Here is a 27234-nt window from a genome sequence, read left to right as displayed (position 1 = left end):
GGCCGTTCAGCCAAAGTCCTGACTGCTGAGTACACTCCCCATCAGGACCCAGGCACGGAGTGGAAGCATGGTAAGAGTCGCTCAGGTGGCTTTCGCCAGACCAACGATCGCTCACGCAGCGATCATCTGGTACCCAGGGTTGACGCGGGACCGTTGAAGGCTGCCCATCCAGCCCTCTTGAGAGGTTTCAGCCTCGACGAGGACTTGGATGAGCTGTCAGGTCCTCCTTCCCAGGTCGCGCTGGGGCCTGCTGCCCCTTCCTGCCGTCCTGAGAAAGTTGGCAAAGAAGATGAGGAAGGTGTTATCGTTGTATTTGTCGTCGTCTTCTGCCGCCTCTTCCCCTTCGACCTCCAAGGGCCCCCAACCGAGGAAGAAGAAGGTGGCCTCTCTCTCTCTCTCTCTCTCTCTCTCTCTCTCTCTCGTCTCTCTATCTCTCTCCTCATCTCTCCCCTCCCCCCCCCCCAAAAAAAAAAAAAGTTTTGCATAGGGTCTGTCTCGCTCCAGGGAGACAGGTGGGTCTTCTGCTGGTCCTCCCGTTTCTCCGGGAACGGGGCCCGTCTCTCCTTCCTCAGGGAAGAAGACTGAGACTGTGGAAGTACAGTGTTCCCCCCCCGTATTCGCGGGGGGTGTACCAGGGACCCCCGTAAATAGCACAAACCCACGAATAATTAGAACTCCCCTCTAAAAATGCCCATATCTGCCTTATCTTGAAAGTTCAAATACCAAATGCATACTTAAAGTATAATTCTACATCAAAGATACCATTGAATTGGTATTATTAATATCATTCCAAAGTCATCTTAAACATTTTACCATTAGAAATATATAAACAGCCAATAAGAGAGAGAGAGAGAGAGAGAGAGAGAGAGAGAGAGAGAGAGAGAGAGAGAGAGAGAGAGAGAGAGAGAGAGCATAAAAACCATTAAATTCGGTGACCATTGTATGGCACTGTTACTTGACAAATTTGCTCCGAGCGTCACTGGAGTTACGAGAAGGTAGGGAAATTGATACAGAAAAAGACAAAGGGAAGAATTTTCATTTGAAGTTAGTTGTAATATTATTATTATTATTTGAAAATATGACATACATATCCTGAGAGAGAGAGAGAGTTAAAATCATTTTTGTACCTTAAAAATGGTCTTGAAAATAACATCAAAATACACTAATTGGTGATGATTTTCACCGGAAAATCCCGCGAATGGGGGGAGGGGCGGGTTCGCCAAGCGCTTAAAATTCTTCAGAATTTCTAGCACTCTCCGAGTGTTTTTGTCTTCTACGATCTGCCAACACTTGGGCGAGACCACGGTCCACAGTGGACGAGGCGAGAATTCCTGATAATTGTTACTACTATAATCGGGAATCTTGTCGAATGCTCGAATTTCTTGGAAAGCCATTTTTTCCTGCAATTTCTACCGTTCAAAGGAAGTACTGCAGCTGAAGGAAGAATATCTCGGGAGGGGCTCACTCTGGATGGACTTGGTCCGTCGCCTCAGTAGGCGGTCAACCCCGAGATAGAGAAGAACAGGCAATAAGAGTCAAACCACCACCTCTTTTTTTTTTTTTTTTTTTTTTTTTTTTTTTTTTTTTTTCCCTGTACTTCTTGGTTATACCAGAATGAACAAGGAAATAAGAGGAATTCGGTGGAGTTTACTCCTCGGAATTCAAACCCGAGAGACTATGTTTTTGGTTTAATCCTAGGATCTTACCAAACATACGTCAATCCGTTCAGGATGGATAGCACCGAGAGTTTGAATGCTTCTCCATTGCTACTGTTTTGGGAACATCCAGTTCGGCTTGAACTAGTTGTCTTCGCTATCCTGTTATCGCAGTAGAAGTCTTCCTTCGGGAAAACTTCACCTTCACTCTCTTCATAGAGAATGAAGGAGGTCTGCTTCCAGTCCTTATTCTTGTTCCTCGAATGGAAGAGAATTTAGGCTGGAGGTGTATGTGCAGGAACCTACAAATATACTACGTATGTTTCTCTCGCGACATGCTTCTGTTATTAGTTGAATTGTCCGAGGTGTAGGCTCATAACTGTAGTTAACTCTGTGGGTATGTGACCGAGACGAATAGTGTCTTCTCTTAATTGAACTACAACTCGGGACTGCCTTGCAAGCCTCCCAAGAGTTACCGGTTTTGATTTTGAGATACTAGTGGTATTGTTTACAACAACAACACTACAGCCTTTGCATTCACCAAAACCCATTTCGGTTAAAATGCAAATGCTCGAGCATATTTTTTTGCGCTCGATGGTTCTAGCTGAACGCATTCCTTCATGGAATAGATTACGTGGCAACTCAGGATGACAAGTGAGCGAGAGCTAGCGGTGTACAGGCTGCCTGCCAGCCCTGCCTGTTTTAGCCAGTACTGCTGGCTCTGAGATAGTTTGGTCGGCTTTTGTCTCTCCTCCTCTGTGATGATTGACTACCGAATCGAATCTCTGCTCGGCAATCACAGATTTAGGTCTCTTGTTGGCTGGAGTTCTCACATACATGTATGACCATCTCTCCTGCATCGCCTTTTGCCGTTGCAAGAATTTTCAGACAGAGATACAGTAGTACCTCGAGATACAAAATTAATCCGTTCCGAGGCGCCCTTCGTATCATGAGGTTTTCGTATCTTGGACCACATTTTACATGTAAAATGGCTAATCCGTTCCAAGCCCTCCAAAAACACCCCAGTAAATTATATTTCCAGGCCTAAAACACATGTTCTAGGGTTACGACGCCGATCCGACGGAAGAAATATGACTCCAAAAAGGCAAAATACTGTACATACTTGAGTAATGTTCAACTGCATGTAATGTTCAACCCCATTTTTACTGCATATATTAGGGCTAGCATATGTCCCTTAGCAATAAGCCTAGCCTATGTTAGCGGTTGCTACTGTAGCCTAGTCTATGATTCTGACATCTAAACCTAAGAAGCTTAAAGCTTAGAATGTGCCAATAAAATGTATAAATAATCAGTATGTACTCATTTCAAATAATTATTAATTAATCATTAACTATAATAAAAAAAAAAAAAAAAAAAAAAAAAAAAAAAAACCTTCCAGTCGATTGTTTACATTACGAGTACCGAACGAACGCCAAGCAATCACTTTTCCTAGGACACAGTAAGCCATAAATTTTCATTAGTATCTCTCTTCAACTAATGAAATTTCCAAACAGTATAATAACCATTCATTTCTATTCTTTATTCTATCTTTACCTAATGGAGATACAGAGTTACTGACAGCTATAATGAAACATTCGTAACGTAATATTAAAACAGAAGAAGAATTCTAAAAAAATACGTATTTGCTGGCAGTCTGATTTATTTTATATTTTTTATCTAATTCACAATTTTGTTCATTAAATGTATTGCATGCACTCATTTCAAATAATTATTAAGTAACCATTAACTATAATAAACAAATAAAAAAAAAAAGCTTCCAAACTTCTGTTTACATCCAGCACTTACGAGTTTTGAACGATCGCCAAGCAATCACTTTACACAGTAAGCCATAAATTTTCGTTATCTCTCTTCAACTACTGAAACTACCAAACAGTATAATAACCATTCATTTCTATTCTTTAATCTATCTTTACCTAATGTTTTTTTTTTTATTAAATGTGTTGCATGAATAAGTTTTTCAATTAACAGCATCCTTTTACCAATAGAATACTTAAAGCACAAGGGGTAGATGCTGATCAATAGGAGAGCAGGATCTTAAGGGGTGACTAGCAACAGGAACCAATGGGAGAGCGGGAGGATGGTGGCGAGTTTACTCAGCTGGCGGCGCGGGAGTTTTAAAATTTTTCTCGGTGGTCTGGGCGAATCTCGGGACTTTACAGCAACAACCTTTTGTATCTTGAAAACTTTTTGTATGTAGAGCTGTAAAATTTTTCATATTTGCTTTCGTATCTCGAGTTTTTCGTAAGTTCAGCCTTTTGTATGTCGAGGTACCACTGTATCTCACCGGACTCGTTATCATCTTTCTGTTTACCTCACGGTAACAGAAGTCTGTAGCCTAGTCTTCCGCTTCATCGCACCTGCCGCTGCGATGACACAAAATTATTTCTTCAGACATCTGAGTTTGTCTTCTAAATACATCTCATAATTCATAGGTGTGCAATTATTCTTTGTTCACCTCGAATTGTAGATGAATAATGGAAGACTTTGCCTGTTTCCCGCCCTGCCTGCTTTACTTCCAAAGTAATAGAAATGTCCTCCCTGATCCAGCCCACGAGAAGCAGTTCTTCAGGCAGTACTATCCCTGTGTTTTCATTACTGAAGGACTCCGACTTCTCACCAAACAGCAATGAAATAGCGGTTTAGCGTTTCCAGTCCTCTGTAAAACAACAATGATTAAAGCTGTCTTCACTGGTTGGTGTCATTGACGGGACTTTTTTTACCTTCAGAACCTTGATAGTTAACTTCTCTCATTTCAGCTGTGAAGACGTAGGTCCGCATTCACCTTAGTCTTTGACTGGCATATAGTATTGTTTCTCCTTGGTTGAGATTCAACTACTATGAGAACTTCTGTCTTGCCATCAGGGACCTCGGTCTCTAGAAGGCAATTGACTGTCATCTGATGGACGCATGCCTTGAGAGAATCATCATCTCGTCTCCCAACATTGGTGGCGAACAAGATAGACGATTTGTATGGTTTCTCAGCATAACCCTTCAAAAGGCGAGTGTCATGTGGCTACATCTTGTATGCAAAGGCGAGTGTCATGTGGCTACGTCTCGTATGCAAAGGCGAGTGTCATGTGGCTACGTCTCGTATGCATGACTGTTCGCCTCACACTGAGCCCAGTCAGTCGGCCACTGTTGAAGAGTCTGAGATCGTCATGAGCTACGCTGTGGACTTTGTATTGGTTGATCCAGATAAGTTATTACTTTGTCCTATTGACTTGTTCCTGTACCCATAAGGATCGACACCCACCGTGGAGTGTCGGTGTCTCTATTCGCTGCGTAATATTACAAGACCGTGAGAGACTTCTCTGCAGTTGGATAATGTAGTGGATGTGTACTTGTCATCACTCCGAAGAATATGTCGTACAGGAAGATAGATAAGGTCTCATTACGACCATATTTATCTTACCCTTTGGGCCTGCCCACAGGTCCTTGGAACCTCATTTCCTTGGTGGATGCTTAAGTTGTGTTTGCTTACCCAGCTCCTTCAAGAGGACAAGTTGCATCTTGCCTATGGTGTGCAGTTCTAGAGGTAAGAAGGATACGAGAGTGACTGGCCTCTCCACCTTCCCCACCTCCCCCAACTCGTCCTTCCACTCCTCTTCCTTCGTGTTGAGGATAGGATCGAACTTACAGTGGTTGGTCTGGCGATTGATGTGGTAAGCTTACACATACAGCATCCTTTTTATGTTTCTTATCAGAATCATAGAAGCAATCCCGCTCCTTCCTCTAGCAAGGGGAGGAAGGAGACTTGCAATAATGCAAATCCTTCCCAGAACTTTGCATTAATGCCTCCGACTCTAAATATTCTTCACAGCCCATTTTCAGATGAGTTACGATTCCTCACTCATTTCGAAAAGGCTCAGAAATCTGACTCTTGATCATGCAGCTCCTACACTCCAATCAAGTTTTCAGAGGCAGGGGACTCCTCCTCGCTCTTATGACCAGGAGGACCAGCCTAGGTGTTTAGAACTCCGGTCAGTTCTAGAGGCTGACTCATATTCCTCCCACCAATTAGTGAGTCTTCTTTATGTAAAGGACCGAGAGTTTGTATATTGTGTAGGAACAAATCACAATTTTTGGAAGTGAATTGTATTTTTTCATAACTATATAAACTTGAGGTCCTTTACATACATGCCCACCTCATGCCACCCCTCAATCTGAACCTGGGCTGAAAGGCAAAGTGGAGGGTTTACAAACGGGCAGACTAGCCTACCTGCTGCTACCCGGTAGTTACTGCCTTACCACCTTTTTTAAGAATTTAATGGCTGTAATTCCAGCTACGCCGAAAGTAATTCCTTATGTAAAGGACCTAAGGTTTGTGTAGTTAGGAAAAATACAATTTACTTCTAAAAGTTGTGATTTTGCTGAATTTACTTAGTAGATGAAGTTTTATGAGTAAGTATATTCATTAAACTTTCCTTGTGATTTGTGAATCAAGATCATGGACAGAATGGTATTCAGAAATTCAGGATTCTTCAGATTATTTATGGAAGCTTTGAAGAAATCTTTGTTATTTAGGATCTTTTTGCTGAAAGTCAAGGAATAAAATGCTCAATTGACAGTTTTGAAGTAATGATGACAGTAGTTTTTGAACTTAACATAAAATGAGATTAAAATCAGAGAAGCAATCTTAACTACAATTTGAATAAAAATCACAACAGAATTGTAATCCTTAATTAAATAAACATGATTGTACAATCTTGAAACTTTTGTTGATCTGTCACGTAATGCAAACATGAAGTTAAGCATGAAATGTAGAAAATGATTTTGAGAGTCAACTTCTTTTTGTAAGTTTGGATTGTTGAAAACTGGTTTTCTAACTATGTATGTTGTTTTCAGGAGCCAAAAGGAATACTTGAAAGCATCAGAGCGACAAGAAGAACAAAAACTAGTACAACAACAAGGGGAATATTTACAATTAGAAACTAGGAAATTTAGAAGGCGTGGTTTGTTAGCCTATTATGTTAAGGAACAGTCTTTACTTAAAGAAGAGCTCACAAAGAGAGAGCAGCAGCTTGAGGCGGCTCATTCCATGCTTTTAAGACACCACCAACTTACACAGGATCTTGAATATCGCCAACAAAGAAATATTCATGCCCTAAAGGAGGAGCAGGTGATTTGTGAAGATAGTTCTATCTTTTCTTGTTTTAACTATGCTTCTTGATGATTTCTGATATTTACTCTCCCCATGCATGATAGCTCAGTCATTTTTTTTAATACTTTCTTGATGATTTCTAATATTTTTTTTTTTACTATACCCTTGGAAATTAACTGTAGAAACCTCATTTAAAGTTTATGAAAGAAGTCTCATTAGTCATGAGCATAGATGATTACTCGTGTATGTAAATATAATGATGTTGCAAACTATATTTACCATAATTTTAACTAGCACCTCATATTATATTAATATTGATATTATATGGTGTATTGTATTATATTATATATTATATTATATTATATTATATTATGTTTCTAGATGAACAAACAACACCAAACAGAGTTGAGTAGTCAGCATGAATACATGAAGAGAGTTGAAAGAGACTTACGAAAAAAGCATGCATTACAACAGAAACAGCAGCCAAAAAGTTTAAAGGTATGATAAAGTATTTTTGTCAGTGGGTTAAGTTGGTATGTAGATAGCAGGGAACTTGTTACAGTGTGTCAGTATTATATATATTTGCATCATACTTTTACTGTGTATCAAGTTTTAAGACTTGCTGTCTGTGGATTATATTCCAGATACAATTCCATAGAAGAATGGTCCCATTTAATTAATGATAGTACAAAATTGAACAGTTTGTTAGCAGTTTATCTGTTACATGTTTATAATAACCTTAGTTTTGCTATTTGTAGAGTGAAGGTAACAATTTGGGACAGAGCTTTTTGGAATGTTCATTAGAAATTATTTATAGTGTTTTATAATTATTTTGGCTATAGTTGGCATGAGTGTTTGACAAAACTTGGGGAAATTGTTTGGACAGTATTTCAAGCTCATGCCATTGTCACAGTAATTTTTGTCCAGTGAGACAGAATCTGCAAGAATAAGTAAGCAAGTCAGTTTTCAAGAACATTCTCAGAAGTGAGTAGTATAGTCTGTGAAAGAAGTGCATAGTATTTTCATATTAACCAGTCAGCATTTAAATTTTTTATGGAAATATTTCTGAGAATTTGTAAGTAACCTTAGTTTGCATAAATCCTATCAATGTGTGACTAAAATTACACATTTGTGTCAATTCAACCCCATCATTCATGAATTGCCTTATTTCCTTGGTCTAGAAATCCTAGTCAGACCATAGTCATCTTAGTCAAGATTGAGAAGCCTCTGCTGTTTGTGTTTGCCCCTCCTTAGAGTACAACATGCTTCTGTCTCACTTATAGAATTTTTTGCTTTACTTTGTTGGTCTTCCCGGTAACCCTTGTTTCCAAAATTTACAGAATGCAGTTATTCTTTTTCATTCATTTGCTATAATTTTGTATATTACTTGACCTCATTACCTGAAGGAAGTGGAAACTTTGTAAATTGTAGCACCTTAAAACCTCTATCTGTGGCTGGCTTGGTGATGAGAGAGAAACCATAGGGAAATCTTTTTCCTTCCTCTATCGCCTCGCCTTGATTCAGGGTGTCAGAGTCCAGGGGGAGCCTGTGGGTGCCTTGTACCTGGAGTACTCCACAATTTTTTAGTGGTTTGGGTGTTGATTTGACACCTGTAAATGGCTTCATCCGTTAGCGTTAGGCTTACCAGCCACTGTCTTCTTTACTTTGTTGCTGACCGGGATGTGACAGTCCTGGCTCAAAGATGAAGAAGAATTTACTCTTCTCTTGGCCCGAGGATCAGTCACGAAGTCCTGTATCCTCCAACGCTTGACCGGTACACGCAGTGACGTCATCGAACGTTGCGACAACACCGAACTAGAGGAATATGATTTAGGTCTTTTCATTTTGTCTTTCTTAACTATCTTCTTCTCTAGAGCTTGTAATTTCGTCTTGACTGTGTGTACCAAAGAGTCAGAAAGCGCATTCGGCTCCGGAGACAACGAAGTAGTTAGAGAAGTAGTAGGCTGTGACGTTATCGCGTCAGCCATGTCGGTGTGTGACGCAGGTTGTGACGTCACCACTCTTGTAGGGAGAGACTGAGTGGCTGCTGCTGGCAGCCCTGCACATGCTGCAAAACTACTTCCAACGTTCTGCATTGCTGGAAACATTGATGATGATGTTGCTGCGGCAACGACAACATGAAGTGCATGGCGGGGGGATGAGGAACATTCAACTTGTCTGGCCCTGGTGGAAGCATGACGCCATATAATGAGACAGCAACCCCTCCTAGTAGGCCTAATGCCAACCACATTCCTTCCATTCTCTGCACATCGGGAGCCGACACCTGGAACAAAGATGGCGATGCTCTCCCTCTCTCTGCCAGGAATGACGGAGTGTAATTATGCATAAAATTACCTAAAACCCCTCCTGGCATTTCCAAAAACAAATTGCTAGAAGAAACTGAAGGAGTATGGGAAATGTCAAAAGCAGGTGACGAAGCATATGGAGCAGTCTGGTGTATTGCTGATACAAAGAAGCCGATGACGCTTGGTCATCCAAAGATGGCGTCGCCTCCTTTCTTTTGTTCTGGCCCTTCCCATAAAACTTCATCTTCTGTTCCACAGACCAACCATAACAAACTGAACAAGAATTAGTATTAGTACATACGTTTTCTTTGCTCCTACTACACGTTGGATGTGGATCTGTAGACATCAATGTTAAAAATCTTGAACAAGGAAACCCACTCACTCCAGGGCATTTCCTATGTCTCTTCTGAGAGCCTGAAGAAATTAGTGAAGCAAAGTTCTCCATCTCACAACATACACACACCTATCAGATCACACCCACACTGAGAACACCCAGAGAAAGAAAAAGTAAAAAGGGAAAATATGAATAAAATCAAGCAAACTAAAACCGGCTTTCAAACAGAAAGTAATCACAACCTATCTTAAAGGCGTAGGAAAGTAATTGTCTGGTCACGGAACGCCAATGGCATTCTGGGTACTACATACCCTGTGACCAGGTATAGATGCCAATAGTCCCTGGATCTCACAAGTTTATTATTAATTCTACCGGTGTCCAGCTTGGTGTTAGTATTATCCTAATGTCAAGACCAAAGGTTTGTTAGTTATGAAAAATACAAATTGGTTAAAAAATTTGTCATTTTCTGGTGTTTTGGTTTGTAGTTCCTTGTTGGACAAGTGGTTTACATGCTCGCATACTGATTTGGTAGTCCCAAGTTTGATTCTCTGCTCTGTTTACATGGAATCGGGAATTTGTTTCTGGTGATTAGAAATTAATTTCTTGATATTTGGTTTGGATCCCACAAAAGCTGCATGTCCCATTGCTAGGCAACCAATTGGTTCCTAGCCATGTAAAAATATCTAATCCTTTGGGCCAGCCCTAGGAGAGCTGTTAATCAATTCGGTGGTCTGGTTAAATTAAGATATAGTTAACTTATTCTGGTTTGTCGCCCAGGGCAAGGGCACCTTTTTAAGCTTTACTAGCCATCGGATGCCTTTCTTCACTGCAAAGTTTCCACCAAAGTAGGAGTGACCCATGGCTATACAGCCAGACCACTTTGGGTTAAGATGAGCACTAACCAGAGGCAGTATCCATCTGCAGTACCTTTCTTACCGGATAAGGAAACGACGACTATTGTATCAATGCTAGCAGTTTTCCTATTCCATAGTCATTAGTTTTCTTAGTGTTTTGGAGTAGAATATGTCCATGTATCTCACCTTCCACCAATGTGGATTCAGTTATGTAATTGCTTGGTAAGTTGCTTATAAAAAAAGGAAATTTTTATGATAAGACAGTTTGTATATTCTTACCAAGTAATTGCATGATCAGAGCCCTCCGTCTTCCCCTTGCATGGACATCAGGGTACAAAACGAATTGAGCTCTTTGCTGTGTTCCTTGTCTTCCCTGAAAGTGACTGGGTGGAGTTAACTACCTACACTCGATAGTTGGATAGTTACCACAAATTTTGAAGTTTTGAGCTCCTTTGGTTGATAACTTACAGCTATGCACTAATTAGTACTTGGTAAGTAAACAACTAGCAGCAGTTTACAATGAAATATGGAGATGCAAAGCAAGCAAAAATATTATGCATGCAGATGGATTTGGGACAAGGTTGTGGGATAATTAAGCAGTTTAGTTTTTGTGAGTATTCCATGCTTGCTGATTGTCTGCAGTCATTTTCTCATTGAAATCCATTTTTCATAGTGTTCCCTGAACTGCCCAGCACAATTTTTATCAGTTTTCCCACAAATTGAGAGAGAACCATGTATTGTACCACTTGCAGAACTAACAATGGGCAATAGGGGTTTGTCAGTCTTGATTAAGATGAATAAGATGGGACTCAGATTTCCTCATATTTAGAAATAAGGCAGTACTATGTTCTTTTGGTTTATTCAAAATAATATTTCAGGTAAATTGGATTCCTAACCCTGTTATTAAAATGAAGTTGACCTTTTAAGAAAACGATAAATGATGATGATGTCCCTGAGAGAATTTATGTAAGAATGTTAGAGATAACCCTTTGAGGACAATTCAGCTTACAGACCTGTTGTTGATTAGGATGCAGTGATGAAAGCAACTATGTTCTCAAATTCCGTAAACTAAAGAGAATTAAGTCAGATGCTTTCCTGGTAATATTTGGAAAAGTAAACAGTTGCATTGCAGTAGGAAACTTATTTTGTATAAAATAGCAAATACTAGTTTCTGTATTTACAAAATGGTGATTATTGTTTATGCTGAATCATTATTATAGTTTGGAAGGTAAATATAAAGGTTGAAATTTTGTATGGAGATCAACTAATTCTGTTTTGCTAACCCTGCCATTGAGTATTTTATTGACTACATTTCAAACGTTTCAGATGTTTATTTTAATACTGAATACATTAAATTTATTTCAGTTAGTCTGTGGACATCACAACATTGTTTGATGGTTTCAAGTATCCTTGAGGAAATGTTATTTACTAGGTCTTAATGTTTAGATTAATTGTAGAATTGTTTGTTCAACCTGCTTTTTATTTTGTTATTTTGAGGCATGTTTTATTTTAGAGGTCATTTGGTAACCATTGAGGTAATTTTGGAAGTGAAGTCAAAAGTTAAATCTTCGACATGTAAAGATTGAAGGCTTTTTGTATTTGAATGTAAAAAGGGAGGTTATTTTTTGTATAAGCACTGCCCTACATATTTGTTGGGCGGGTGTTTTCCTTATATATTTATATGTTCTTCTTATTTCAACAGCAAAAAGAAATAGAAATAAGGCGTCAGTTTAGGGATACAATCAATATTCAGCGTCAACAATACAAAGAATACAAGGCCCAGATTTTATCAAAGACTCCCAAAGATGAACAGCGAGCCATCATTAAGAGGTTAAAGGATGACCAGAGGCGAAAACTGGCTATGCTGGCAGATCAGTATGAGCAATCAATCGCAGAGATGCTACAGAGACAGTCACTTAGATTAGACGAAAGTCAAGTAAGTGATGGATTTTCAGAATCAGCGAGGCAGTGTACATATCCTCTTGATGTATTTGTATCCATACATTTCCTGGTGTAAGATGGTTTGGATGCATATATAATATATATGATACATGATTTAACCCCTGAACTGCTTTAATGATTAAAACATAGAGTTGTTTAATTGCTGATGCTATCGGAATAACCAATTTTCATACTGATGTTCAGAAAAATATATAGGTAAATGATTGAGAGGTATTGCTCCAATACTTCCCAGGTTCTCTGTCCTGGTTGGTTTGCCTTGGTCTTGTAGTATGGCTCAGTAACTGATGGATCAAGTGGGAGAACCATGTACATAAACTGGCACTGAGAGAGTGGCATTGCTCATATTATTGGCATTTAAGATTTTTTTTTTTTTTTACGTGATGCCCTCACCAACTATGAACTTGCTTAGTTTGTAGCATACGTCATGTCACAGCTACCCAAGACTTGTTGCTGTGACAAAATTGGCCATAGCTGTTGATTTAGATTTGGAAGATCCCTTATCCCTTATGTGTGGTTGGTTAGCTATTCATTATTTAAATGATTATTCTCAGCAAATTCAGATTTGGTGCACAGGTATTTTTTTTACTACCAATGTAGTATCCCCGTTTATGAAAAAGTCGTCGGAACATGGTTACCTTGACCTATTTATGTCCTTATTTCAAAACCACATGACCAGGACATAGCTTTGCCACTCTATCCAGCCGGTAGGCAGAGTTTTCATGTCCTTAGATTTGAATACTGTAGATTTTCTTTTATATTGATAATAGCTTATGGTGTGTAATTGTTCAATCATGTTTCAGATTTTTTGGTTTGCCTTTTATTTTTTATTTTTCCTTTTGCTTATAGACTTAAGGGATTCTTGAGCAGTTGAAGGGTTAAGTACTGTATGAGTTTTTGTGAATGAAAAAGCTGCAAAAGATGTGATGCATAATTGATCTTGGAAATAGGTGTATTTTATTATGAGTTCATGTCACATAGGTTGTGGAGCAACAACAGATGGCGGAGAAACTAGAGAGGGAATTAGAATTACTAACAGAATACCAGAATCGTAATCGACAGCATGCTGAAGCCCAAAGAAATAGAGAAAGGAGAGAATTAGATGAAAGAGTAGCGTTACGAAGAACTCTATTACAACAAAAGGTTTGTATTTTAAACCTATGTGATTTACTTAACTGCCTGTATACTGCTTTTCAGTACTGCTGTTGAATCATGGTATTTTGAGATATAGCCAAGGCAAGTTCTGAGCCATTGTTAATTGCTGTACAAAACTGTTTTTAAAGATGTCGGAAGAAACTGCCAGATTTCAGCATGAAAGACATGAGCGGATACGTCTTATCCAAGAAAAACAGGCTCGGGAATTAGAAGAATTTGATAATGAATCATTAAGACTAGGATTTAGGTGAGTACTACAAAAAAAATTTTTTTAAGGTAATTCTTGACCACCTTACTGTAGAGGCCAGCCACATGGAAGCCATTTGTTTTGGCTCTATGGTCTGGTTAAATAATAAGCATACTGTAGACATTAAAGTGCCTTATGTGCCTTTTGTAGCACTCCTTAGATAGTACTAATGGTTATGTGCATGTTTAAATTTTACTTCAACTTTAGAAATATCCTTTTGGACAAAGCCTGTGAGTCTAGCAATGCCACTCTTGGTCTTATATTATCTTGGTATGTTGATTTTTTAATCTATTGAGAAGTTCTTTTTTGTAAATACCGAGTTACTTTTTGGATATACCACGTTCTTTGGTTCTTTTATTTATATCATTCTTCTCTGCGTGCATTTGTAAGGAACAAAATAGTTTTAGATACACACTTAACCTGCAATATTGAATCTTTGTATTTTAATGAAGGTCTGAAACTATTACCTGGCCCAAAGGCCTGATCTTATATTTAAAACAATTTTGTTGTTTGTTCTTTTATATATCCATGCAGTCCCCTCTGAACTATTTTGTAGCTTTGTTATTCACTAGCGTAATTAACCCTTAAACACCTATTGGACGTATTTTACGTCAACTAAAATTGTCTGTCGTGTGCTTAATTGACGTAAAATGCGTCGACTCAAAAGTCTTTTTAAATATTCGCGGAAAAATAGTTATAGGCCCAGTTGGTGAAAAATTTTGAATCACGTGCCTTGTGGGATGCTGGGAGTTCATGGATCAAGCTGTTGTTTTGTTTACAAGCGTTACCCAGGCGCACATGCACGAATTTCTTTCTTCTCGCACTAAAAAGCATCAGCGACAAATCTCAGAAATTCTTTTGTCACTTTGTCGTAATTTTTGCACAGTTTTATATTAGCTGTTACATAGAGTCTTACGTATGAAAATGTGCGCAATTTCATGTAGAATACAACAAAAAAACAACCCATGGTTGTAGCTTTTTATCTGTTTTGAGATATTTTCATATAAATCACAATAAGTGCCAAAATTTCAACCTTCGGTCAACTTTGACTCGATCGAAATGGTCAAAAAGTGCAGTTGTAAGCTAAAACTCTTACATTCTAGTAATATTCAATCATTTACCTTCATTTTGCAACAAATTGGAAGTCTAGCACAATATTTTGATTTATGGTGAATTTTTGAAAACTTTCCTTACTTTCGGGCGGTAACTGTCGAACAACCCATGGTTGTAGCTTTTTATCAGCTTTGAAATACTTTCATATAAATCACGATAAGTGCCAAAATTTCAACTTTTTGTCAACTTTGACTCGACCGAAATGGTCGAAAAATGCAACTGTAAGCTAAAACTCTTACATTCTAGTAATATTCAATCATTTACCTTCATTTTGCAACAAATTGGAAGTCTCTAGCACAATAAGTGCCTCAGCGGTGTGGTTGGTATGGTATTAGCCTTCCACCTTGGTGGTCGCGGGTTCGATTCTCGGCCATTCCATTGAGGAGTGAGAGATGTGTATTTCTGGTGATAGAAGTTCACTCTCGACGTGGTTCGGAAGTCACGTAAAGCCGTTGGTCTTGTTGCTGAATAACCACTGGTTCCATGCAACTTAAAAGCACCATACAAACAAACAATCTAGCACAATATTTTGATTTATGTTGAATTTTTTACAAAACCTTTTCCTTACGTCCGCGCAGTAACTGCCGAAAAAATCAGAAATTCTTTTGTCAGTTTGTCGTAATGTTTGCACCGTTTTATATTAGCTGTTACATAAAGTTTTATATATGAAAATGTGTGCAATTTCATGTAGTATACAACAAAAAACAACCCACTGTTCTAGCTTTTATCAGTTTTGAAATATTTTTATATAAATCACAATAAGTGCCAAAATTTCAACCTTCGGTCAACTTTGACTCGACTGAAATGGTCGAAAAATGCAATTGTAAGCTAAAACTCTTACTTTCTAGTAATATTCACTCATTTAACTTCATTTTGCAACAAATTGGAAGTCTCTAGCACAATATTTCGATTTATGGTGAATTTTTAAAAAAACCTTTTCCTTGTCCGCGCAGTAACTACCGAAAAAATCAGAAGTTCTTTCGTCAGTTTGTCGTAATGTTTGCACCATTTTATATTAGCCATTGCATAAAATTTTATATATGAAAATGTGTGCAATTTCATGTAGAATACAACAAAAAAACAACCCACTGTTCTAGCTTTTATCAGTTTTGAAATATTTTTAAATATATCACTATAAATGCCAAAATTTCAACCTTCGGTCAACTTTGACTCGACCGAAATGGTTGAAAAACGCAATTGTAAGCTAAAACCCTTACATTCTAGTAATATTTAATCATTTACCTTCCTTTTGCAACAAATTGGAAGTCTTAGCACAATATTTCGATTTATGGTGAATTTTTGAAAAACACTTTTTGCTTACGTCCGTGCGGTAACTCAGAAATTCTTTCATCATTTTGTCGTAATGTTTGCACTGTTTTGTGTTAGCCGTTACATAAAGGTTTATATATGAAAATGTGCACAATTTAATGTAGAATACAACAAAAAATAACTTGTAGCTTTTATCAGTTTTGAAATATTTTCATATAAATCACGATAAATAGAAAAAAATCTGACTTGTCAACTTTTAACTCGACGGAAATGGTCGAAAACTGCAATTGTAAGCTACAACACTTACAGTCTAGTAGTATTCAATCACTTACCTTCATTTTGCAACAAACAGGAAGTCTCTAGCACAATATTTTGAATTATGGTGAATTTTTGAAAACACCTTTTCTTTTTTATGTCCGCACGTTACGAATTCGTGCATCATAATGTGATAATATTTTCTCTGTGTTGCTTTGATTGTTTTACAATTTGTTATATACCAAAATTATCGCAATTTAGTGTACAATACAACAACAAAAAATTAACTTATTAGCTTTAACCGTTTTGCTCACAGCACGATTTGTATACAATTATATATTCTTACGTATTGGTGGCCTTAAGATCCCAAATATGTAAAGGAAAAATATTAGAGGGAATAATGGAGAGTAAAGTGCTTCTAACTTACCTTAAAAAGGATTGATTTGGTTATTTTTACTCTAGAAGGTCGCCATTAAAAACCAGCTAATTAATCTACATTATTTATTTAAAAGAGGCCGTTGAATGGCCTGGGATAAAGTAAAAGCAACTTGTCCACACATGGACCAATCCTATCTCTCACAATAGGGGAAAGCTGGCCAAAATCAGATTTACTTCAATGCTGGTTTCCAAAATTACTCTTAGTTATCTTGCGTTAAGGAAGCACTTGTGAGTGAGGAGACAGGACACGTGACTCGGCAAAGTTCTGAAAGAGTTCCCAGATTAGACACAGAATAAAATAAAGACTTCTTGCACAAATTTACAGTTACTCACTTTATCTAACACACTGGGCTAACACACTGGGGGAGGAACTCTAGTCTTTAAATGGAATATTCAATGAAGACTTGATTTGTCTGGGATGATCACAAAAGGTGGCATGTGGCTACGAGGCAAGGAAAGGAACAAAGGGGATGTTCATTTGAGAATTAGGAGTTTGAATTGGAAAATGTGGAGTAGTTTACTTGACTCTGAGGAAAAGAAATGGCAATATGACTGTATCTCAAGACGTACCTGGATGCCTTATGTAAGTGGACCTTTGTAGGATGTGGCATCGGCTTTGTCTGAGGTCAGGAGCGCCAGTTAGCCCCTTTTGTAGGCCTTATTGGAAGACTGGCTTGGACATCTGTCCTAGGTCACGGACTGGAGTGGACTGAGAAAGAATGCAGGTGCGAATCCTGGGTGTTGGGGCCAGCTTCTCTCCCCCTGTTGGCAGGCCATCCTGGGAACAGAACATATTGCCAGTAAGAGGTTCACAGGATAAAAGATCTTAAGAGTAAGCGTAAGAAGTACCTAGCTAGCTACACACTTCCTTTTGGGATACATCTCTTACAGGAGTCAATATTTCCCCCCAGCCACTATGGAAATTCCGATCTATTGGCCTGCCTCGTGTTTCCCTCCCAAAGTCAGAGATGTTAGGGAAAAAATGGCTGCACTTTTAGAACTAAATAAAAAGGAATTCCACTGTGAAGACAAGGCGATCAAAATCCGTAAAAATATGAAATTTAATTTGGCGCTGTCATATATTCCAATATATTTATATATGATAGATATTTTTTCTCATTTCTGATGGTTATAATCTAACATAGGCAATGACAAAAAAGGAGCCAAAAATAAACTCTCAATCTTGAAAACTAAGCTTGCTGTGATTTTTTTTTTCCGCTTCAGCACTCACTCCCGAACCCCGCTGGCATACGGGAGACACTTTCGGAAATACCGGCTCAGCGTTTAAGGGTTAAGGTTCCCCTGTCCCTAGTTTTCTTATGGTTTCTCATAAAATATGCCATCAGAGATTTAAAGTTAGAAGCCAATAAAGTAAAGAACAGCAGTAGGCAGGATAAAGGGAAGATTGCTGGACCATTGAAAAGAAGTGTACCATTAGCAAAAATAGAAACTATTTGTAATTAATGCGACACACAAGAAGGAGAGACTGAAAAATTTGTTCATATATGAAACAAACCTTTGGTCTTGACATTAGGATAATACTAACACCAAGCTGGAAACCGGTAGAATTAATAATAAACTTGTGAGATCCAGAGACTATTGACATCTATACCAGGTTACGGGGTATGTAGTACCCAGAATACCATTGGCGTCCTATGACCCGACAATTACTTCCCTACCGCCTTTTAAGATAGGACGTGATTACTTTCTGTTTTCAAGCCGGTTTAGTTTGCCCAATTTTATTCATATTTTCCCTTTTTACTGTTTTCTTTCTCTGGGTGTTCTCAGTGTGGGTGTGATCTGCTAGGTGTGTGTAAGTTGTGAGATGGAGAATTTTGCTTCACCAACGGGAATTTCTTGTACTCGGAAGAGACAAAGGAAATGCCCTGGAGTGAGTGGGTTCCCTTGTTCAAGATTTTTAACATCGGTGTCTACAGATCCACATCCAACGTGTAGTAGGTGCACAGAAAACGTATGTACTTTTACCAATCCTTGTTCAGTTTGTCGTGGCTGGTTGGTGGAACATTGGATGAAGTTTTATGGGAAGGGCCAGTACAAAAGAAAGGAGACGATGCCATCTTTGGATGACCAAGCGTCATCGGCTTCTTTGTATCAGCAATACACCAGACTGCTCCAAATGTTTTGTCACCTGCTTTTGATGTTTCCCATACTCCTTCAGTCTCTTCTAGTGATTCGTTATTGGCAACGCCAGGAGGGGTTTTGGGTAATTTTATGCATAATTACGTTCCATCATTCCTGGCAGGGAGTGGGGGGGCCATCGCCATCTTTGTTCCAGGTGTCGGCTCCCGATGTGCAGAGAATGGAAGGAATGTGGTTGGCATTAGACTTATCAGGTGTACCAACCTTGGAGGGGTTGCATTCTCATTATATGGTGTCACGCTTCCACAAGGGCCCGACAACGATGAATGTGCCTCATCCCCCTGGCCTGCATTTTATGGGAGCTAATGCTGTGGCAACGTCAACAACATCAATGTTTCCAGCGATGCAGATTGTTGGTAGTAGTTTTGCAGCATGTGCAGGGCTGCCAGCAGCAGCCACTCAATCTCTCCCTACAAGAGTGGTGATGTCACAACCTGCGTCACACACCGACATGGTTGACGCCTACTGCTTCGCTGGCTACTTTGTTGCCTCCGGAGCTGAATACACTTTCTGACTCTTTGGTACACACGGTCATGAAGAAATTACAAGCTCTAGAGGAGAAGATAGATAAGAAAGACAAAAAGAAAAGACGTGAATCGTCGTCATCTCTTCATCCTCTAGTACGGCATCATCGCAAAGTTCGATGATGTCACTGCATGATTGATCCTCGGGCCAAGAGGAGAAGAGTAAATTCTTCTTCATCTTCGAGCCAGGACCATCACATCCCGGTCAGCAACAAAGTAAAGAAGACAGTGGCTAGTAAGCTTAACGCTAATGGACAAAGTCTTTTACAGGCGTCCAAATGAGTGAAAGCATCGATGGTCGCTGAGAATAGCGGCCGCTGCGGAGATGCCAGCAGTGAGGACAAAGAGTTTAGGAGAGACTACTCTGCCATTGGTAAAATTCAACAAGGAATGGAGAACATACCAGAATCTCCTGTGAGACCTTTTAAGATAAGGAGAAAAGATGAGAGAGCTCCCATTAAAAGGTCAAATAATAAAGAGTTGGTAACCTCTTCTGATACGCTGGTGGAAGGTGTTGTTCGACTCGAGAGATCAAGGCTGACTTCCTCAACGGTCGTTGGAGATGATTTTTATAGAGATAGAGAAGAAATTAGCTCTGTTTCGAGAGAACCTTCATCTTCGAGGTATAGACAGGGTTCTTGCTCTAGATCTGTGAGTAGAGAAGAAGTTAGGCTGTCTTGTTCTCCTATTAACTATTTGAGATCGAGCCGACGATGGCCATCAGAGATCAACGATGCCGTGGTCGTAGGTGCGGACGGCCATGATGCACCAGAACGTTTGTCAGAGGATAGGAGTGAGCTAGCTTCACTTGCGGCCGAACACAGTACGTTGGAAACGGAGGAAGGGGAAAACCAGGAGTTTCTGGCTTTGTATGCTGAGGTGATTGATTTGATTCATCAATTCAATAACCTTTCGAGGAGCATGGAGACACCCGCCAGTATGATTATTCCGGGAATCAACATGGTATTTGGATTGAGAGGATTTTGAAAGCTGGTATTCTGCAAGAGAAAGTGAAGATGATGATGGAAAAAGGGCTGTCAAAGGGGTTTTACAGCGGCATTTTCCTTGTCCCCAAAGCCAACGGGGATTGGAGGACAGTAATAGATCTGTCAACATTGAATCTGTTTATAAGAAAAACCAGATTCAGAATGGAGACCCCAAAGACAGTTCTAGCACCAGTCAGGGTCAAGGACTTTATGCTGACAATAGACTTGAAGGATGCATACTTTCAGATCCCAGTCCATCAGTCTTCCAGGAAATTTATCCGCTTCAGTCTTGCAGAGAAAGTTTTCCAATTCAGAGTCCTGTGCCTCGGGTTGACAACGTCTTTGCAATTTTTACAAGAGTATTCACTCTCGCGTCGACATGGGCGCATGCTCAGGGATCAGACTAATAAGATACCTAGACAACTGGCTGGTGATAACAATGTTTAGAGAAAAATTACTTCGGGACAGGGTTACCCTTCTGCAGTTTTGTCACAGCCTAGGCGTTGTGATAAATCAGGAGAAGTCGAAGTTGGATCCAAGTCAACGGCTGGTGTATCTGGGTATGATTATAGACAGTAAAAGCCAAAGTGTTCCCAGCAGACCAGAGGGTAGAGAAATGCAAACAAGTGGTGAATGCCTTTCTGGAAAAATAAACACGGCCAGCAAGACAGTGGCAAGTAGTACTGGGAATTTTACTTCCTTGGAGAAGTTGGTACCACACGGTAGGTTGCACCTTCAATCATTGCAATCGAGGATGAAGGAGTTTTGGTCGCCAAAGGTAGATTACCCCTATGAGCAAATTTTCTTGTCGACAGAGGTGAGGAGAGACCTACTGTGATGGGTGCAGGACAACAATCTGACAGTGGGAGTTCCCCTTCAGCAACCCTCTCCAGACCTCTTGCTGTTCTTGGATGCGTCATTCGAAGGTTGGGGAGCCCACATGGAGGAGCTGATGATTTCGGGGAAATGGAGTTGCGAGGACAGAGAACTCCATATAAACTTGTTGGAGTTAAAAGCAGCGTTTCTGGCACTTCAGGAATTCCGGGAGAGGGTGAAGGGGCAATCAGTGGTATTGATGTCGGACAACACCACAGTAGTAGCTTACGAAAACAAGCAAGGAGGCCTAGTATCTCGGCAGTTACATCTGATGATAGTTCAACTTCATCAATGGGCTGTAGAGAACTTAGTAGACATCAGAGCCAGATATATTCTGGGAAAAAGAAACTTAAGTTGCTGACAAGTTGAGCCGGAGGGATCAGATCTTGGGAATGGAGTGGTCCTTGCATCAAGAGGTAGTGGACAGAACGCTTATATTGTGGGAAAGGCCAATCATAGACCTATTCTCAACCAGGTACAACAAAAATTTGGAAGTGTATGGTTCAGTAGTCCCAGACGTAGAGGCAGTAGCAGAAGATGCGCTACAACACCCATGGGACAATCTGGGTGTGTACGCATTTCCTCCATTTTGTCAAATCCGTCAGGTTCTGAACAAGGCAATGCAGTCTCAGAACCTCAGAATGACTTTGGTAGCGCCTTTATGGCTGAAGGCAGAATGGTTTCCAGATCTGTTGGAACTCCTAATAGACGTGCCGAGAGTTACCTCCGTGGAACAACCTACTATGTCAGCCGCACGTGGAGAGGTACCACCAATCAGTGAAGTCCCTATCACTTCATGGATAGAGACTGTCAAGTATCTCCTGCAAGTGAGAGGCTTTTCTCAGAAAGCAGCACCACAGATGGCAGGAAATATCAGAAGGTCATCTGCAGCGGTCTACCAAGGAAAATGGTCAGCATACTGTGATTTGTGTCGTTGCAGATTTTCTGATATATCTCAGGACAGAAAGGCATCTGTCTGTATCTGCTGTAAATGGATACAGGGCTGCTCTAGCCTCGGACCTGCACATGGAAGGCACGGACATGTCTTCTTCATGGGAGCTGGCTATGTTAATGAAGAGTTTTGAGCAGTCCTGTTCCCCAAAGAAACTAAAAGCTCCAGATTGGGATTTGACCATGGTACTGAGAAGTCTTACAAAACCCCCATACAAGCCATTGAGACAGTCCACAGATAGGAGCTTGACCCTGAAGACAGTCTTCCTATTGGCCCTAGCCTCAACCAAAAGGGTGGGGGAACTACATGGTCTGTCATATGTGGTGAAGCATTCAAGAGGTTGGAAGTCTATGGTATTCGAGTTTGTCCCTGAATTCGTGGCCAAAACTCAAAATCCATCAGTAGTGGATGGCAGATTCAACTCCTTTTCCATACCTTCTCTGGCAGAATTTGTAGACAGTGACAAGAGTGACAAGGAAGAAATGCTTCTGTGTCCTGTCAAGATCACTTAGGGCGTACTTAAGAAGAACGAGGCATCTCTGGCTGGGGTGCAAAGGCTGTTTGTAAGTACAGGACGGAACAAAAAGGAAGTGTCCAGGAACACAATTTTGTTTTGGCTGCGAGAAACGATCAGGAATGCATACAGGACAGAAGACAGAGGGTCAAATAGCCTGGAGAGGGCTAGAGCTCATGACATCAGGGGCTTCCGCACTCTTTGGCATTCAAGAAATATATCTCTGGAGAGGATTTTGAAAGCTGGTATTTGGCAATGCCAAACAACTTTCACTTCCTTTTATTTAAAAGATGTTGCCCCATAGATCCTTGGACACTTTCCTTGGGTCTGGTGGTGGCGGCCTAGCATGTGATCTAGCTCATCCAGTACCCCTGGCAGGTCATTTTGTGTCTAGTCTAAGATGAAGGTATGAAAGTAGAATGAATGAGATGACTCGTCTTTCTTCTTTACTCTTCTTTACTACTTTCTTTCTACTCCTTTACCTACGGGCAGTATGAAGGAGAGTACCATCATGAGCTGAAACGGACTAGATTCAGGTGAGGAGGTCAGCCATATTGGAAAGATAATCTAGAGTATAGTATACTTTTCAGTAGCAACACACTTCTCTCAATAATAGGGAGAGAGAGGGGTGATAATAGATCCAGATACAAGGGACAGGAGTGGTTTATGAGAATGGAGAGTTCTCCATCTTCCGTAAGGTAATAAATCATGGCATCGTATGAACACCCAGGGAGGGAAACCAATAGATTCTCATATATCTTTGGTTCAAGGGTTAATAGTCCATTGTCTTAGAATCCATCTACTATTCGGAAATGGATAAAGGTAGCAAACTCCCAGTCAGTTATAGAGACTTACCTCCCACCAATAAGTAAGTCTATCCTAATGTAAAGACCGAAGGTTTGTTTCGTATGTGAACAAATGACAAATTTTTAACCTATTTATATTTTTCATAACTAGCAAACCTGAGGTCTTAACAGATAAAGGCCCACCTCTAACCACCCCTCTAGCAGTCTAAACTTGGTTGGAAGAGTAACTGTCGGGTCACAGGACGCCAAGGGCATTCTGGGTACTACACACCCCGTGACCTGGTATAGATGCCAATAGGCCCTGGATCTCACAAGGTTATTATTAATTCTACCAGTTTCCAGCTTGGCGTTAGTATTATCCTAATGTTAAGACCGAAGGTTTGTTAGTTATGAAAAATACAAATTGGTTAAAATTTTGTCATTTTTAAAGAATATTGAAATAATGACTCAAGTGCATTGAAAAGATTATGTGTGTGAGTGGTTAAGTTGGGGAACTGGTAAATATGTAAGTGCTTTAAAGCTCATGGAGAAATTAAATTTTCATAAGTAACTTATTAAGTAATTACACAGCTACTCATGCGGCAGCTAAAATTTTAGAAGTTCGCAGTAGCAATTCAGTTGTCACCTACTATTGGAAACAACAAAACAGAGGAGCTCACTTCTTTTCTACCAGCGTTTGATGCAGCTTCGGATGTTTGTGGCAGCTTTCTTTGGAATTTTGCCTTGCCTTTTTCTTGGATTTGGTGACACTTATAATTTTGGTAGCTTTTCAGCTGAGTTTAGCGAGTTCAGGCATTCCTTTGCATTATCAATATTTGTCAGATATTGTAGGGAGGGTTGCAAGACCCTGATGACTAAGGTAACCTACAATAATCATACAATCTAAATGTAGGGGTCAAGAATCTAAGGATCTTACTTGTGAGGAATGTAGAGGATGGGATGAGAAACAGTGGAAGATTTTGAGGTCTTATTTAGATAAGTTAGAGAGGAATGGAAAGAGGGAGACCGCTTCTAGAGCCAAAAGTAGAGCTCAAAGCTTAGAATCTGTTGCTAACATATCTGTGAATGACCGTAACATTCCTTCTTCTCCAGCTTTGGCCTAATCCCCCCATTCTTAGACATCCTAATATTTTACCATCAACTGCTGTACCAAGCTACGTTGCTTCCAAACTTGATGCCGTTACCGGTCTCGAGTGTAAGTTTGTTCACAAATTTTACCTCATGGTCAGCATAGTGTCAAAGTTGGGAGTCAGTTATGGTCCTAATGGACCAAGTGCCCCCTCATCCGATTCTGTAGCTCATGATTCAGATAGGCATTGGAAAGGTGTCAGTTTCAGTGCGCATCACCTGTCTTTGGACTCGTAGTTTTCTAGTCCTGAAAAGAGGCTTTTTTGGCGCTTTCCAGGCGAGTTTCTTACCGTCATGAGACGTCAGACTAGTGAGCTCTCCGTCGTTTTTAAGTGGACCAGGAATCCTTCACCCAGGTTGCAGTTCATGGCACAGACCGGAACATCATTCGCCCGAGTGTTCTTATTCTGAATGTCAGTTTTTGGGCTCCTAAGTGCACCTCCAAGAAAAACTCATTATTTTCTTCAAGTCTCCTGCATGAATGCCCACTGTATTCTCCCAAGAGTTGTTGGCTCTTTCTGTCCTTGAGTGCCCAACTCCGTCTCCTGAGCGCCCACCACTTGTATCGGCCAGCTCAGTGCCAGCTGCTAGGTGCTCGGTGCCACTGAGCTCCCGTCTGATTCTTCTGCTCACATGGTAAAGGACACATCCTTTGCTCATATTAATATTAATTGGAAGACGTTCTGGGACTTCTACATAAGGCTCATCAGTACTGAAGCCTTCACATGATATTTCTTAGTCGCCTGTCTCTTCAGAAGAGAATGTAGTTCCAGAGCTGACTCCCTTAGCTTATGCTTCACGGCTTAAGTATTTTTTTTTAGCTACTTTCCCGTTGTATTTCTAGCCATCCTCTCCAGTTTTGCCTGCCTCTACCTTTCTTAATAAGGAACCAAGTGGACCCCAGTACACATCTCCCCAAGATGGTTCTTTCTTCCTCTGCAAAGAAAATTTTAAAGGAGGTTGAGGATTAGATGGCAATGAAGAGGTAAAAAGGGTAGGCCCACCTTTGCTTCCCCCTCCCCCCACAGTAAGACTTGCAGCCAGGAGATATCTCTTATTCCACAGGAGAAGCCCCATCCTTGGGAGGTGGTGCCTTGTCCCAAGGTGACTTCTCAGGACTTACTGGATTGGCTCGATGATGTGTTTTCTTGTCAGCAAAGGTGTTCTTACACCTTCTAAGCTAGATCACTTAGTTAAACATATGTTTGAGGTCATGAAGGTGTTCAGTTTCCTTGACTGGATGTTTGGATTTCTTGCTATGAAAATATAGAGAATTTTGGTGTTTTGCAATGGACTTGTCATCAGATTGGCTTGGTGTTGTATTATGCTGTGATAAAGCCATTAGAGATGGCTCGTCACTTTTTTCCATCGGGTACTGAAGAAGAGGGAGTAGTTAATGTTTAGTATATCTTGGTTTACCAAACCACTGAGCTGATTAACAGCTCTCCTCGGGCTGGCCTGAGGGATTAGATATTTTTTGTGTGGCTAGGAACAATTGGTTACCTAGCAATGGGACCTAGAGCTTATTGTGGGAACCAAACAATATTATATCAAGAAATTAATTTCTAATCACCAGATACAAATTCCTCTGATTATGCATTGTTGTAATCACCCCTTGACAAGAAGTACTTGTTTCCACAATTGGTTATGAAGGAGATTACCACCGATCTGCAGAAGAAATCTACACAGGATCTTCTAGCTCTGTTATCAAAGTGCCCCAAGGTGCCGTCTACATTTGCTATGAAAGCATTCTATTCTGCAGCAGCAGCCCTTTCGTGGAGGCAGACAGAGTTTCTCCTCCAATCCCTGTGCCAAGGTCCAGTTCACCACAAGGTCTGTCAAGAGGACCTCATCCAGACCTCCTGTTTGTGGAAAAGGTGGAGTGCCAAAGGTGTGGAGCCCTGAACAATGATGAAGTTCTGAAAGAGAGATAGTCTATCCCATCCAGAGCTCCCCCTCCCCTCATATCTTCGCCGATTACGTTGACGGCATACTACTTGGAAGGCTGTGAGAGGTTAGCAGCTCTGGTAAAGGAAGTTTCATCCCTTCTAGAGAAGAGATCCTTTGAGATAGTGGAGGACCATTCTTCCAGAGGTTTTTACAACTGCATATTTGAAGACCCTAAGTCTGGGAGGAGGAGGAGGGGGGGGGACTTTCTGTCCTAGGTGTCAGTGCTTTGAATTTCTTCATTTAGAAGACATGGTGATCTCATCCATCCAACTGGACAATCGGATGATCACCCTAGATAGTGACTAATGCAATTTGTAAAGACTGTCGCAGACAAGACTATGGTGTTGCATTCCAACAACACCATGGCTCTCTCCTACAAAAGGAAACAGGGTGGAATCCAATCTTTCTCCCCTTATGAGGCAGCGAAGGCACTGCTGCTGTGGGTGGATCAGAATTGGCTTAAGATCTTCAACCAGTATAATATATTCAATGGAAGATGAACGTCTTGGCAGACAAGTTAAGTCGGTGAGGACAAGTCCTGCTGACAGAATGGACTATGAACTCGGCTGTATGTGACAGCCTTTTGAGATTGTCGGGCAGACTGACTGTGGACCTGTTCACCACATCGAAG

The 27234-nt window shown here is 40.3% G+C and overlaps 1 protein-coding gene across 1 annotated transcript in view; it reads left to right on the top strand.

Moving 5' to 3' along the window:
- Window positions 1–27234, top strand: part of LOC135217772 (serine/threonine-protein kinase Tao-like) — a 196065-nt gene that overhangs the window by 166115 nt on the left and 2716 nt on the right. Inside the window, 5 exon segments of the mRNA XM_064253798.1 lie at window positions 6522–6795; window positions 7159–7275; window positions 11974–12207; window positions 13212–13373; window positions 13514–13632. Coding sequence (XP_064109868.1) covers window positions 6522–6795; window positions 7159–7275; window positions 11974–12207; window positions 13212–13373; window positions 13514–13632 — 906 coding nt within the window.

This window comes from Macrobrachium nipponense, chromosome 7 (genome assembly GCF_015104395.2).
Source record: "Macrobrachium nipponense isolate FS-2020 chromosome 7, ASM1510439v2, whole genome shotgun sequence".
NCBI classification, from domain to species: Eukaryota; Metazoa; Arthropoda; class Malacostraca; order Decapoda; family Palaemonidae; genus Macrobrachium; species Macrobrachium nipponense.
Note: the sequence above shows the minus strand (reverse complement) of the source record. Positions and strands in the feature narration are given on the sequence as shown.